The following is a 15,799-nucleotide window of genomic DNA, read 5'->3' as shown; positions in this document are numbered from 1 at the left end:
CTCATTGTCTTTGTTATATTCTGTATTTTGACCCAAGAAATTACATGAAAAATGTCTGTCTGATAATGATGTGAGGAGTGTGAGTATCATAAGATAAAGCATTAAACAACAGTCTGATAGACATCTACAAAGAGGAAATTCCCATGACCGAATGATAAGGGTGTACAGTTTCCATTTCCGTCTTAGGAATTAAAGCATCACTGTTCCTGAATACATCTGGGCAACTAACAGAGGAACCTGTTAAAAATGAATAATTTCTCATGTATTACACTTGACACAGGTTGTACCTGGAAGCGGTTTGGTATTGCATGTCAAATGTTGTGGTGCTTAGGTGATGAGTCTTGCATAAAAAAATATTTACACTTAGGATATTTAGCGAGAAGTCTTAGCTCTAACAGAAACAAAATTGAGTGTCTTCATGTGCACAGCACACAGTTTAAACACAGTCAGGTGGATATATTGTTCTTGTGGACAGGCAGTCTATCTGGCAGCAGCCATTTATTCTCACATTCTCATAGACATTCAGGCAGCATTGGGTTGAACTGCAGGGCCGTCATCATCCATCAGCAACAACATCCTCCTTTTCAAAATGTCGCCAGCGCATGGCCACTCAGAAGTTCTCCTTGTTGAAGTAGAATTTTGTTTTCCGTGGGTCTACATCGGAGTACTTGACGCATTTCTTCTCCAGAGTCTTGCCCAAGACGGCAGGACCGCATAAGAAAGTACCAACCACTGAGCTGCAGGTGGAAGGGATGCATGAAATAACATTAAGGTACATAAAATACGATACAATATACAAACTATATATCTTAGTGTGTCTTTTTCTCTGGTGAAGTACACCAGTAATGTGTCAACTTGGGAAAACCTACCTGGGGTTCTCTTTGCGAACTTGCTCAAATTCTATGTCCCAGTTTGGTCGGCCATAGTGGCATTTCTGTTTCAGTCCAGTGACGATATCCGTTTCCTCATCAAAATGGACCATTGCATGAGTTGCCTACAAATATGTTTCAATGAAGCACAGGTGTGAAACTCATGAATCAATTTTAGGTTTCGTACATATTAGAAGGTTTAGTTTAGTATGTATTACATAACTGCTGGCTTTTGATACTTGCCAAACCACTATTATTAAGACTATAAGACAATTGTGTAGGGAAGAGTGGGATAAGATGGGACAGTGGATAAGTTAAACCACCACCTGTATCTGGGCAAACATACACATTTTTTTCATGTGACCCTAAAGTTAGTTTGGATTCTCCATTTTATTCTTGCCGTGGAAGAAAGAACCGACATTAAATTCCATATTTTAGATGCAGCATAACCGCGGTCATGACATGTAATGACATTAGAAAAACAGATAGAGGCTCCATAGTCATGTGTTTGTAGCCCTAGTTTTAGTTTACCTTCTTGTGGATGACAGAAGCATCACTCTCTCTTTGCCATTTTGAATAGCATTTTCTGTACATGTGACACGTTAGTGTGTTTGTCATTGGCTACAACTTTTGCAATTATACAGATACTCTGAACATTGTGACATTTTGGTGTTTGTTGTGTGTTTGGCCTAAAACACCTCAACTTACCCCACTTTCCCCTAAACCACATATTGTTAATAAGTTTCCATTTATTTCCTGTTCGCATCTGGAGCAGGAAGTTTAGAGTGCTGATGTCTCACAATACGCACATATGTGTAACCCTAACAGCAGCTTATGTAACCTTACGTGGCTTTTGTCCCAGCCTGTGAGGTAGAGCTTGTAAGTGAGGAAGTTCCCCATGCCTCTCTCCTCCATCTCCGCCTCCAGCACCTGAAGAAGATCAGCAAACCACTCGAAGGCATGCGTCTCCCTGCACAACCAGTAGAAGTAAATCTGCAACCAGGAAAAAGATACCAAAATGTCTTTTGTGAACATAACATGTCACAGAGCCACTGTGTGCAGAGCATCAAAGAATCCTGACACATTAACAGAATGGAGACGGAACAGAAAGACCTTGTCTCAATCTGGTATCTGGCACAGAGACCAGTTGGACAACATGTTTGTGAGCAACCTCGCTTGACCTTAATGACAGACACCTAGTTAAAAATCACATACCTTCCTGGTGTGCAGCTTGGGGTTGGATTCTTTAAACTTGTACCAGATGGATTTCAAGATGGAGGCAAAAGGAGTCACGCCAATCCCAGCCCCTACTAGCATGCTGACCTCGTAGTCAAAAACATCCTCGCTGGCTGTGCCGAATGGGCCATCCACACCCATTCTGTGAGGGAGATGGTACATGTTTGAGTCATAGCCTTCTGTCATGCTTATTGTATTATTTCTTTAGTTTCATATTTATTGACCACAACATGAAACCTGAAAATTGGTAATTCACCAAATGCATTCATTTTATGTCTTGCTATGGAAAAATCGTGGCGTTCATAAGTACTGAAGTCTACATGTAATATGATGTACTTCTTTTAGTTTTTTGGGACACAATATTATTGCACATAAACATGATCATATAGATTCCTTATCATATGGAATCATATAGGCAGAAGTTGCCTAACACTCACTTGGGTCCCTCTGCGCCTTCAGGCAACTGCTCCATTATGCTGATGAGTTTCTCTGTCCAGTCCCCGGCGGAGCGGATGTGCACGCTGAAGAAGTCCTCCTCTGGGGCAGAGGTCATGGTGAAGGGGTGCCACTCCAGCGCCGAGATGGCCGGGCAGTTGAGGAAGACATACTGGCCGACATCCATCTTGAAACCGCTCTTCACCAGCTGCAGCTCCAGTACTTTGGAAGGCCGGATCACGATCTGAGGTGGTGACCAGGCAGCACATTGATAATATGCACAGGATATGGCACACGCTATGGCATGCACACTAACATACTCATGACCCAAATATTCACCATTACGTGAATGTTTATATAACTCAGCTGGTTACAGAAAGGTGTACAAAACACCAAGGTCATTGGGTTGATTCACAACAAGGACACATTCTTACCTTACCTGTACTTTAAGTGCTTTGGATAAAGGAGTTTACTAAACGTGTAAATGTTTCTTTTTAATGCTAGATGAAGAGTCTTACCACAGGACACACTCACCTTTCTGTATGTGACTTTCTGTACGTAGCGAATAAAGCGTAGCAAACGTTCGCACAGGTAAATGAACATTGGCGCAATCACCCACATCCATGTCTGTGTGAGACAAGTTAAAACGGTATTAAAACAGAAGGTAGGGCAGAATTACTCAATTAATGGATGCTCCTTTGGTCATGTACCTTACTAAGCATATGTACGATCTACTATCCCATGTTTAAGCAAATTGCCTGTGTGTATGTGTGTGTGTGTGTGTATACATGAGGCCCGAGCTGGACTCTCTTTGGCCTCACCCCTGGGAATCCTCCAGCAAACTGAGGCACCGGGCACTCTGAGATTTTGCCCCATTGGTCAGGTTGATCAAAACAAAACGATGTGTTATGTGGAGGATTTGTAGTGGTTTGACTCCGCACAATCCGCCTGGAAGAGGACGCACAGGGATTATTAACAAGGTAGCCCGGCTTTGTGAAGATTTCTAGATTAGGAGGGCATGTTACACTTTCAGTTTTTCTCAGGCACAGCAAACACCACGTCATCATGGTGAAAACATTGTACCAAATGAAAGACCTAAGTCTTGAGTGCTGCACTACTCTCCAATAAACCAAAGTATGTCCACTGACATAGTGATGCACGCTACCAGTTATATCTCCAAATCATGGGAGGAAACCTGCCAGGGCTTTGAATAGTCAACACAACAGATGTGACAACTTGACCCCTGGTCACTGTGACAACTTGCCCCAAATTCACTAATGAACTAATTCTCATAGTCATAGTCAAACCAGTTTTATCACATGAAATGAGGTATACTATAGTTTTACTTTGGAAGGAGAAAACTTGGAAAATTGTACTCAGTTGACCTTGACCATGACTAGGGGAAAACTCTATGACTCCGGGAGTTGTGTCACACAATGTAACTATTTCTGTTTTGATATTGCACCCTTAGTTTTGGAGAACTGTAAAAAATATGTTTTTGCTGTGTCTGGGAATCTCAAGATGCTTTCACCCTCCTCTAACTACCATGTTAGCAAACACAATTAACCCTTACCCTGCACCATGGATGACCAGCCCAATGAAGAACACCACGAAGAGGTGGTGCGTGTACCAGAAGACCTCAAAGTAGCTGCGGCGGATGACCTCCATGGAGGAGGTGATGATGAGGATGAGTGCGAGGGTGATGATGACCCCTGTGATCCCAGCCAAGGTGGTAAACACAAAGTGGGTCGGAGTCTGTGGAGGGAGACCAGAGCAAAGCACATGTACAGGGCAATCCAAGAAAGAGCCTCGGATTGGTATACATGACAACTTTATAAGATTTCACCTAGTTCAGGGTTAATTTTGAAAATGTTCTAGCTCATTTACTCAAAAATACTCTTGTCTGCCTCAGAGCAACAGGTTCATCCAAGTTAAATCAGCACAACTGCCAAAGACATTTACGCATAAAACCCCCTTCACTTTTCCAATCTTACAGTGCTGTTTGATCGAATGGGATTCAGGTAGGTGGTGTTCTCTCCATCCTCCAGAGCGGACAGCGCATTGTTCAGGGCATCATACTCCCCCCGGATGCTGTTGTTGTACCACTCCACATTCAGCAAATGAGCTATTGTGTGGACCGCTAAAGACAAAATATAAGGAAGTAGAGGGTGTGATCAAGTTTCGTTGCTGGATGAAACTTCTTTTTCAACAATGTATAATAGTTGAATCATATGGAAGGGCATTTACCTGAATGACCTTTAGTCTCATTGTTACCTAATGCTACAGAGGTGCTACAATGCTACCCTAACACTAACTTATAGATTAGAGACTGAATGGAGCATTCAGAGAGTGATGTTTGTTGACTACTCAGGAGCACCAAGCATAAAAGCTGAAAGTCAATTTAAAATCCTGATCCAATACAAGGAAGAAGTTCTTAAGAACTGTTTTGAGCCTTTCATCCTCTGCTAAAACATGCCTGAAAAAGGCCTAACATTCATTAAATAATACAAGCCTTGTTGCTTATGCACCTTTGGTCAATATTTGGCTACGCTTGGGTCTCTTTAGGGTTTGGTAATCCTTTGACCTCTTGCAGTTTAACCATCACAAGGAGAAAAGGAATTAAGAGTTTGAAGACATAAAAGCATTCATGTGTTAAAATAAAATCTGTCACAATTTCTTTTACCGGAAAACATTTTAAGATAGAAAATTACTTTTAATAGAAAATTTAGAATGAATACAAATATTTACCTGTCATTAAACCAATCATGTAAGCCACAAGTTTGTGGAAACTGATATTTTTGTCTAGCTGTTTCCTCATGGTTCGCCCACAGCACTAAGACGTAAGCAAGAGAAGGAAAGGTGACATAATTTTTTCCAGACATGTTCCTTTCACACGAAAACCCACACCCCGGTGTCAAAACACACACACACACACACACACACACACACACACACACACACACACACACACACACACACACACACACACACACACACACACACACACACACACACACACACACTATGAAAGATCCTCGTATGAGAGAGAGCAGGTTGCGACACACGGGCAGTAGGATAAGCAGGCAGTTGAAATTGAGCACAGCAGCGGGAGCACGAGCCCAGGCCAGCGCAGACTGCAATTAAAACAATTTGTTTGGTAAAAGACTGGAAATTGCATTTTATTTTGAAGCTCACAATATTAATGATTAATGCAACTTACCCCCAAAACATGTCGTGTGTAGATAAACTGATCTCCCAGATCATAAAAGAAATAAAAGTAGACGAACAGAAATATGTTGATGCCCATCCAGACCACCTGCATACAATACCAAGAGAATTAGGTCCACGGGACATACTCATGTTTTTCAATCACGATCTGAACAACTCCTTTCCTTACAAGAAAGTTTAAAGGTTTATAAATTGAACCTGTCACGGGGATAATGACAAAACATAGACAGATAATGTGTTTACCAATATCAAGGCGGTCAGTCCGTGATTAATAATCCAGTTTCCCATTTTCGCTCCCCAGATCAGTGCTTACAGGTGAATCGCATCCTTACGCGAGTCTTTTATATGCTACCTGTCGCCGCCCTGTCTCGACTCCACCTTTCAAGTCATTCCCTGAGATTGATTGGAAACGAACGAGGAAAGAGTTAAAAATGCCGTTGCGAAATGCAGGAAGTAGATCCTTTGTGTAATGCCAATGTGACTTTCTTCTCACATCTTTGGCACGATGGACAACAGAAGTTATCTTTGTGCATTTAAGTAATCTTTTTTCCCTGTCCACCCTCACGTAGTCAAACATGCCTTTACAATCATTTCCCTCTTGGTTCGCTAAAGTGCGCCACTCATCACATCATAATTATGAGAAAACTTTTATTTGAAATCAAGGTGTTACAAATTGGTATCACTCATACTTGTAACATAAGTAATGCACAATGCATCAGTTTTATTTTGATTGTTTATTTATCTGTTTATTTTCATTCATTCATAAAGACACATGTTAATAAAGTTTCAAGGCACTTTCAAAATAAAAATCAACTCAGTCTGAATCATTACAAATATTTACATAAAATACCAATCACTTGGATCAACAGCAACACAATGTTATTGTCACAAATATAGCCTTTATACATATATTTATTAAAAAAAATCACAACAGTTGCATATTTAGACAGGTTCAGACCACTGATTACATAATATCAATTGCTACCAAATGTGGAGCACATGCGTTTGAAATATGCTTTTTTCCCCTCTCAAATTTAGTCTTAGGCACACAACAAACTTCAAACTGACAGTGTTGAACTGAGGATACAGTCTTTTTGTAGCACCTCTCCAATGGCATGTTAAATCTCAACTTCAAAGTGCTTTCAAAGATAGAGTGCAGAGGCCTTCCTCTGAGGATTTGGCTTGTCTTCTTGTATTAGTGTGGGCAGGAGTAGTTCAAGGGGGATGCCCCAGATTATCAGGTTATTCCCTCCAGAACAGTCCAGACTTGGCTCTGTTCCCACACACCTGGACTGGAGAGCCTGACACCAAGCACCCTTCGTGAAAGGCACCTTTGTGCATCTTCAGTTCTGAAACATTCCTGGATTTCCTGTGGTCCGTTACTGGACTAGAAGCAAGCTATGTTAAACATTTAAAAACAGATCACCTCAGTAAAGTGTACTAACATAACATCAACCAACAGAAAGATAATTCCATAGTGTGGCTTCATCCCCTGCTCTCACATCCCGAGGTCATCCCCTGCTATCCTTCTAAGACTCCAGCAGGTGGCAGCACTGTACCATCACCACCAAATGCTCTCGGCGTCAGTGGTGATTGTTCTTAGTATACAAGGCTCTCTGTTGTGGCCTCACACGGTTTCAGGCTGCAAGAAGCCCCTGGCCTCATTCAAGAGCATACCACCACAGAGTTATGATCAGCTGTGTCTAAATGGTCATCGACTATGTCTGTTTCACGTTCCCCCTGCTGATCAGTGTGGGAGTTAGGTGCGGGTGCCTCATCTGGTGACAGCAGTACCGCCAACTCTGGCGGATGTTCCTGAGAAGATTCTGGTAAGGGTTCCTGCTGTTCTGCTTTGTCCTGCTCTTCTGCTTTGTCCTCCGTCTTGGGTTGGCGGTGGCAGCAGATGCAGCGCAAGTAGTCCTCCACATTGCGGTGGAAGATACGGCGGCACGGGTGGCAGAACTGGTAAAAGAGGAGCATGAAGAAGACGGCCAGGCCGTAGCACACCACCAGCTGCACCACCAGCAGCGGCGCGCACACATACTCGTAGAAGTCCGACTTGAACAGGTACCAGAGCACGGTCAGCAGCACGTTCTCGGCGAAGCGTGCCGAGTAGTAGAGCGCCACGCGGTTCCACCGCGGCCGCTTCTCGATCAGGTCGTGGTCGGCCAGGTTGAGCTGCACGGCCGACCAGCAGAAGACGTTGATGCACGCGTACAGCAGCGTCACCATGCTCAGCACCACCACAGTGCCCAGCTTGCTCATGTTCTTCTCCACGTTCTCGGGCAGTGAGCCCTTGCGCGCCCAGAACTCCACCCAGGGCAGGAAGAAGAAGAAGAGCAGGTTGGCCAGGCCAACGGGGATGATCCAGTGGTTGAGCGCCGTGCTGAAGAGCACCAGAGAGACAACCCGCGTGGCGATCTCCAGCCCACGCCACAGAATCATGACCAGGTAGGCCACGGGCCGCACGTGCACCTTGTATTCGTCGTACTTGATGTTGATGGCTAGCACGCTGCACACCAGGGCACCGTAGGTGATGGAGATGAGCGTGATGATCATCAGCGCCACTGGGCATGGGAAGAGAAGAGAGTGGGGTTGGTTAAATGGCAAGGGGAAACCTCACAACCAGGAAGTGGGGATTGGAGACCTATTAAACAGGTCCGATAATGCAGCACAATCACTAGTACAAAGTTAAATTCATCCAGAGTTCTAAGAGTAATGTTTTGGAAATAGACTGGCACTAGCAGACTGTGTTTGTGCTCACATACATCAAGTTAGGTTAGACTGAACCAAATCCTGGTGCAATATCTTTTGGTTTCATTTTAGCATGTCCAACTGAGCCCTTTGTGCATAACAAGATCCAAAGCTGAAAAGGTCAGTCTTGTTTTGCTTGTGCTAAAGTGAGGTCACAATACAGAACAGCATCGTATGGTTTTGTGGGTACAGTACATATGAAAAACAAAGATACAAAAGTTGAAAAGACACCTTGATAACTCACGAGAGACTCAGAGACAATAGACACAAGTTTAAAAAAACTACAACTGCAACTGCTCCTATTTCTAATATGTCAGTATGCCTAAACCCAAATTGCATTTTCTATTTTGGTGAGGACCAGGGAACCCAACTATGTATATAAACACAGCTAAGTAAAAGTCCCTTCCCAATTCACCCTCCTGTACTAAATCACAGCAAGAGCATTAATGTATAGATACATACATCTGGAATGGGGGAAGATGTATTTCTCCTGGATGGCGGCGTACAGCTGCAGGGTGAGCTGTGGCGTGGAGCCCAGGAAGGCCTGGATGATGGCCGTGCGCTTGAAGGCGTTGCGGTGGACAGCCAGCTTGCGCTCCGAGTGGCCGATCTCCCACTCCATGGGCAGGCCCTTGTCCTTCTTCAGCTTCATCTTGCGGCTGATGGTCACGTACGGCTCCTCCTGCTTCCCCGCCCGGAAGTACGTCACCAGCGCCTCGATGCACCTGCTCGGCACGAGTGACAAAAGGGAATGACGTCAGAGGATGGTTGTGGTGAGGACCTCATTGTTTGCACTGCTCAATAGACCTTTCATGTTCTATGCACATTGGATTTAGCCTTTGATGCCTTCACTAGTACTATAGACAGTCTATCTTTTATGGGATTTCAAAAATCACAGTCAAATCAAAGTCACTCACCAAAGCATGAGTGGTTTCATTTTAATCCACAAGAGGGCATCTACACACAACAAACGCCAGCATTTCTCAAGCTCCTCCTTTTACCCATGCTGAAACATGAGTCAAGGGTGTGTTCAACCTCTCTCTCCCTCTCTTAAGAAGAGGTAGTGCGAGCTGACAGTACATGTCAGCTTTGTAATAAGCTCATCCACACAACTACCAATAACAATATTACGCTGACATAAATGCATAATTTATGAGCATTATCCTGAAGTCATTTGCTCTGTTCTGAAGATATCCACCACTGTCTCTTCCGAGCAGAGGTAATTTGATTAACTGAAAGTGGCAACCAGGCCTCCTCCCTGTCAATTAGGCTTCCTGTTCTTCCAGATGGAGGAACTGTGTGGGGATGTTGGTACCTTGCACTTTCACTATGTCTACAGCAAATGGGAAATGACAAGGACAGTGAGGACTTAAACAAGTCAGTATCAGCATGAATACCTCAATACAGTATATAATGCAACTGAAACAAGGAAAGAGAGTCCATGGATCTGCTGCCAGAGCAAATCTCTGCTGAACACACAGGCATTAGCAAAAATGCTTTCACTGAAGTCAGCAAAGAACGTCATGGGACACAGTTTTTCACAGCTGTGTAGACATGCACACGCACACGCACACATACGCCCCTGACATATGGTTCCTTCTTCAGAAGATACTTATCACTTTGTGTGAACAGATCACGGAAATCTTGGGTTTTATAGTTAGACAGAACTGCTGAGACAGAAGTGGCTAATCACAACTGGAGTGATACATTAACCACACTTTACAGCACCGTTTTTTTTCCCATACAGACATCACAGACCAACATGTATATTCGGTAAATGCTGAATGCTCTGTACAGAAAAAAAAAATATATTTATAGCAGGCAATTCTTATGTACAGAGAAGCCAGTGGAATAACCTGGGTTACTACATAGAAGCAAACAGCAAATCGATCGTCTGCTATAAATATTTTGCTCATGTATATTCGAGGCGAGGGCAGGCGGATGGGGAAGAAGAGGAGCAGAAGGATGATTTCACGCAAAAGGGAAAGACATTCAAACACTTTCTTTTTGTCTTTTGATGTGTGAAAGAACTTGTATGCATTGTTTGAGCTGCCCCCGAAAGGAAATGAGACGAACGATCATCCCATAAATAAGACTGTTGCCAAAACCCTGAAGTTCGTGAAGGCTATAGCTATGTGTGGTGCAATGGCTTTCTGCAACATGCCATGCTGATATTGCAATGAAACAAAAAAGCTACCGGTCAGCATTCTCTGTAAACATCAGGATGACAAAAGTCACCATAATATGTTAATCACTCACATGATCTCTCAAATTAAAAAAAGGGAAGTATGAAATATTTTTCAGCATTCTTTACTTCAATGAGATATTCAACTGAACTGGTAGATACCACAAGGTTTCTGCTCCTGGTGTTAATAATTGGGGCAAAAACTTAACCAGTGTTCTATCTCTCAGGAATGGTAAACATATGTGACTTTTAAGATGAAATACCTGAACTCAATCCAGTATTTAAGTCCATGTCAGTGAATGTTTAAAAGCACTCAGGCCATAGGGAAGGGAGGACTCAGAGAGCAGGGGTTAATTATGGTTCCTGCCAGAACACGCTGAAAACACATTAATCCTATGCGCCAGACACAGGCCTGCACACTAACCACAAACAGGATACACTCCATTTCCCTGAAGAGTTCCAGCAACTGATCTATTTAACTTACATAAAGTCAAAATCCAGGCATGTTGGCTTGTCCAAGTGACATTTACCTTACACACTAAGAGAGACATGTAGTTCGCCATGATGTGGAAACATTTCGGTCATGGGCTGGGATTTGGCAGTAGATAGTGGAGAACTTTGTATTTGCAATCAACAAATATTACCTGTAAACTTGTAATGAATACTAACAACATTAGCCAAATAATCTTATTTTCAACTGTTTAACAGTGAAGGGACACACAGAAGGGCAGAGCAAGTGTCCGGTCCATAATACTAACTCCAACAACAGCATATTCATTACAGATTGTTCTATAATGACCATTACATCAAGCTCTGCCGGATGTTGAAATACAAGACACATGCAAATTTCACAGCCATGGAATGTGAGATAAGGCCTAAAAAGGATGGTGTTTCAATCTGACCTGTTGCCATGTTTGCGCTTGTGTTGAGATTCTCATTTCATCTTAAAGTTCATTCACACAATCTAAATGCTCAACCCTTAACCAATGAAATGACATGTGTACAGTACTAAACAAGCATACTCAGTCACTTGTGAAACATCTGGCCTTGGTGTTACCCAGGTAACGGGCGGGAACAAGCAGCAACAAAGGCAACTCTGTGGCATGGAGTTGTAGTTGAGGACAAGGCAACAAGTCTCTGAGCTAATGTTTTGTTTAAGGAGGGGAGGATTATGGCTACTAAGTCTGTTGTGAAGACAGTTATGGTAGGCCTGAGTGCCCTTCCAAGCCTGGCTCTCATGCCATGAAAACTACACGGAAACGTATCTACACAAAATGGACTGGACTGGTGTTACAATATCATAGCAGGAAAGAAATCACACAGAAACAACAGTGTCATTGTCTTTCCAAAAATGTAAGTATAGCCAATTGGAGAAACAGACACCATACTGTAGTTGCCATTTTGACAATAACTTGGGCAACTTCTGTTTGATAAGAAGAGAAAAAAAACATGACATGTTTATCATTCAACTGTCAGCTTATATTGCTAATATGTTGCACCAGCTTCACACCAACCCCTCATGGCAGAGTGACACCAGAGCTGAAGCAGGAAGTTCTGCCTGGGTTATGATATGGGATTTTCTTGGAGAAGTAGATAGAATGGCGTCCATCCAGACCTCCTGACTGGTGGGTGGATATAATTACAGAGCTATCTGTTAAGCGCCATGGTGACTCCCTGTTCACCCCTACGTTCAGTGGCTCCTTGAACCAGGAAAGGAAGGGTGGGCCTGAAATGTATTTTTCTCTGTGCAAGCAAAATGCAGTGGATGCTCTTAAAACCCGGCCTCTAATGGCTGTCTCTGGCTGGTCAGCAGATCTAATCAAACATTAGACTCACAGTCACAGTGTACTGTATGAAGGTTTGACATGTGGACCTCTTAGAGTAATGGAGACACTTATCATTTACTAATGAATTATGAACTGCAATGGCAACATTCTGCCTTCCTACATGGTCTGGGAAAAATGGGATGGGAAAAATCACTACGAACAGTTCCAGGCATATTGAAACAAAGAGGCTAATGGATATAATCGACCCTCATCACCAGCAAATTTAACATGGACATAAGATATACATTAACGACTATTGATTCTGTGACTGCAGTAGGATTCATTCCTGAAAACAGCAAGCTGAATTGGCTTGTCTGTTCTCTGATTCAAGTTATGGGTTGTATTTCTACTGCTGTGATCAGACGCAGAGGGCACTCTACAAACTAAGCCTCCTCGATGAAACCAACTGAGGGGAAAGGACATGTCAGAACCAGCTGTCCCCTAAGTGGAAACAATTACAGCGTGCAACGAGAGCTGGGTTCACACAAAATATTCAAATATCTACTGAAGACTTTTGTGGGAGGAGCTGAGAACTACCAACAGGCTTCACAGCCTATTGCCAAATTTGTATGCCGCAACTAACGCTTTATATCCGCAGGGCGTTACATAGTGCAGAGGCCTGGGTCGGTTCTATGTTGGGGAGTTTCAGTCCGTTTCTTCTTAAGGAATCTTGATACATTCCTCCTGAGTGACTTCACTTGTAAGTCTAAGGAATTTTGCTTTAGACGAGATAGTCACACTTCATTGATGATGTTACTGTATGCAAATTCTGTTATTCTTAAAATACCCAAGGGCAGCTGTTTCAGTGCGCCAGGAGCTGTTTGGCTACATATTGATACTGTTCATTACTTCTTGTTAACTCACAAACCTTACTTTAAGCACCGGTCTAAACAACTTTTGGCTCCACCCTGAAAATAGCACCTGAAAAATGAGTCACTATATAGACACAACAGGCCTGAGCACATTTTACAAGCACAACAAATACCACAGTGTTGTAGCTGTGGAAATGTTAATAGCCAAGGCCTTGCAATGGAGGGTATCAAACTAAATGTAGTATTAAAGTATTAAATGAAGGGCCCTGAAGTTACCAAAATATACATTACAATAGTATTACTACAGTAGTATTTATACACAGTAGGTGTAAAGTGCTTGGGATAGAAAGTCTATCGTCTCCACGCATGTTTTACAGTTTTACAGGTTATATGCGGCTTCACTATAACGCCTCTGTCTTGTAGCATGAATTACCTTATCAGTGGTCCCAACATCAGCAGGTGCATAAACAGCACCAGAGGCCTGTCCATGTCCAAGTCCCTGTGAATGAACGTCAGCGTCATCTGAATCAGCACCGCCGGCACCAGCATGAAGGTGATGGTCAAGCCCATCCAAATAGTGTCGTCGCTGTCATGGTACCGTTTACTAAGTATAGACGCACAAACTACCTCGGCAAAGTAAAGCACAGTGGCAAGTACCACGCTGAGGGGTGGGTGGACGTGGCTGTGATTGATAACCAGGACGACGTCCCCGTTTTCGGTCTTGGGGGCCGAATGGGGGTGCTGCTGCGGCTGGACCTCCACGATTTCATTTTCGGCTTCTTCTCTCCTCTCCATTACAGTACGGCACTCCAAAAATGTGGCTGACTGACCGAAAAACCGACGACTTCATTCAACAGGTTTCATCGTTTTGATGTCATGTTTAGAAAACACACAAGAAGATTGCACTTTATCGGTTGAATGAATACACAGAGAAGCGTATGCGGGCTCTGTGCCGAGAAAGTTTGTTGCAGGCCGTGTTTTTTTTAAACAAGTAACTAAGAGAAGTATTAGAAATCCAGATCGATCCAGTGGCGCAACTGTTTGCTTGATACATAGTAGCTCACATTGTCACCGGGACAATTATTTGACGTGGCGTCAAAAGAAAAGACGGCATTGTTCATTCGCTTATTTTAAGATGACGTCACCTGAACGATCAAATGGAGGCACTCCCTACCGCATCGGTTGTGGTTAATCATGCATGTAAACAGAATCATGAAGAAGCCTACATAAGCACCATCGGTCTTTCACAAAATGCCAGAAAAGTTGCAGCGTTAATTTGTTCGCATGTAGCCTAATGGAAGATTACAACCGCAAGCCGTCCGTTCCATGCCTGTCATGACTAAAAACGAAACCACTTGTGAGCCAAAGAATCTCAGATCCACAAATGTATCCGTGAGTCCAAGAAGAAACTCTTCAAAGTGCAAAATGAAAGGCAAACTTAAAGATCAGGTGTGTCCCGATTCCACACGCCGCATGCACTGACAAGTCAAAAAGAGCTCTTGTCCTGTATCCATTGGGTCCTAGCGCCCTGTGAGTTAAACTCGCGGTGGCTACACCGCACAGCTGTCAGAGAACACACACTATGCATCTATTTTTATGCCAAGATATTTAGGAGAGGGGGTTCAGTGAAACTTCAGTTTAAAGCTGCCTGCGGCGAGGAATTAGGACAAATGTAGAACTAACCATGAGAACTGTTACAAATCGTCTTCTTCTTTGCTAGTTAGGGTTAGAGTTAGAATGCTTCTCAAAATGCTACAAATTGTAACCAGCTATGCCTCCTGTGGTTTGAGAGAATTTTTTGACAAGAAGTATTAGAGGACAAAGAAAAGTAAATCACATTTCCATATTTAGGCATTATTTCAAGAACTTATTCAAGCACTTTGGAAACTACATTTCTTTATCATGGCTCAATTTACTTTGGCATAGACTCTGACAAATTCCTTGATGGTTTATCTGTCTCCCCAACCCCCCCCCCCCCCCCCCGCGCCGAACATGTCTCATGAGAAGGGGCACTGGACTATGGAGAAATGGGCGTTGTCCCCCAAACGCCTTTACAAATATTTAAATGCATTTATCATTCCACACTAAAGAGATGGCTAGTTTAGTGTGTTCAGAGACAGCATACTTTACACCAGCATCATTTGAACTGAAAACAGAGGGATGACTGAATACATTTCAGTGTGACCTGAAATATTGGTCAAGCACATACTTCCTATCTGTCTGTGTTGTCAGACAGGTTGTCGGCTCTGTACACAAAGAGGGGTATGCTATCCTCAGATTCCTTTTTAGGTCGTCTGACAGAGTTTGGCTCAGCTTCAATGTCAGGGCCGTGTGAGTCAGCCAGATAGTTCCTGGCCTTCTCAGTTGACTTTCATCAAAACATTTGTACTGGTAGCTCTCAGCATTTAATCGCCTCAGCTCTCGTACACTCTGCTTTCCTCTGGAGGAGTGAGG

General features: G+C 43.2%; 2 protein-coding genes across 2 annotated transcripts; both read right to left on the bottom strand.

Annotated features, from left to right (window-relative positions):
* Position 1: 1 nt before the first annotated feature.
* Positions 2 to 6,239, bottom strand: nox1 (NADPH oxidase 1). The gene is made up of 13 exons (XM_031586881.2): positions 6,012 to 6,239; positions 5,761 to 5,856; positions 5,564 to 5,674; positions 5,289 to 5,373; positions 4,535 to 4,680; positions 4,114 to 4,295; positions 3,362 to 3,488; positions 3,075 to 3,167; positions 2,543 to 2,784; positions 2,085 to 2,247; positions 1,716 to 1,862; positions 870 to 994; positions 2 to 737 (listed from the first exon to the last, which is right to left on the bottom strand). The coding sequence occupies exons 1-13, from the start codon at positions 6,054 to 6,056 to the stop codon at positions 611 to 613; spliced, it is 1,689 nt and encodes a 562-aa protein (XP_031442741.1). The 5' UTR covers positions 6,057 to 6,239; the 3' UTR covers positions 2 to 610.
* A 248-nt stretch (positions 6,240 to 6,487) lies between these two features.
* On the bottom strand, positions 6,488 to 14,919 carry xkrx (XK related X-linked). The gene is made up of 3 exons (XM_012819387.3): positions 13,779 to 14,919; positions 8,985 to 9,247; positions 6,488 to 8,335 (listed from the first exon to the last, which is right to left on the bottom strand). Exons 1-3 carry the CDS (start codon positions 14,138 to 14,140, stop codon positions 7,434 to 7,436), a joined length of 1,527 nt encoding a protein of 508 aa, XP_012674841.1. The 5' UTR covers positions 14,141 to 14,919; the 3' UTR covers positions 6,488 to 7,433.
* Between the last annotated feature and the right edge of the window lie 880 nt (positions 14,920 to 15,799).

This window comes from Clupea harengus, chromosome 20, assembly GCF_900700415.2.
Source record: "Clupea harengus chromosome 20, Ch_v2.0.2, whole genome shotgun sequence".
NCBI lineage: Eukaryota > Metazoa > Chordata > Actinopteri > Clupeiformes > Clupeidae > Clupea > Clupea harengus.
Note: the sequence above shows the minus strand (reverse complement) of the source record. Positions and strands in the feature narration are given on the sequence as shown.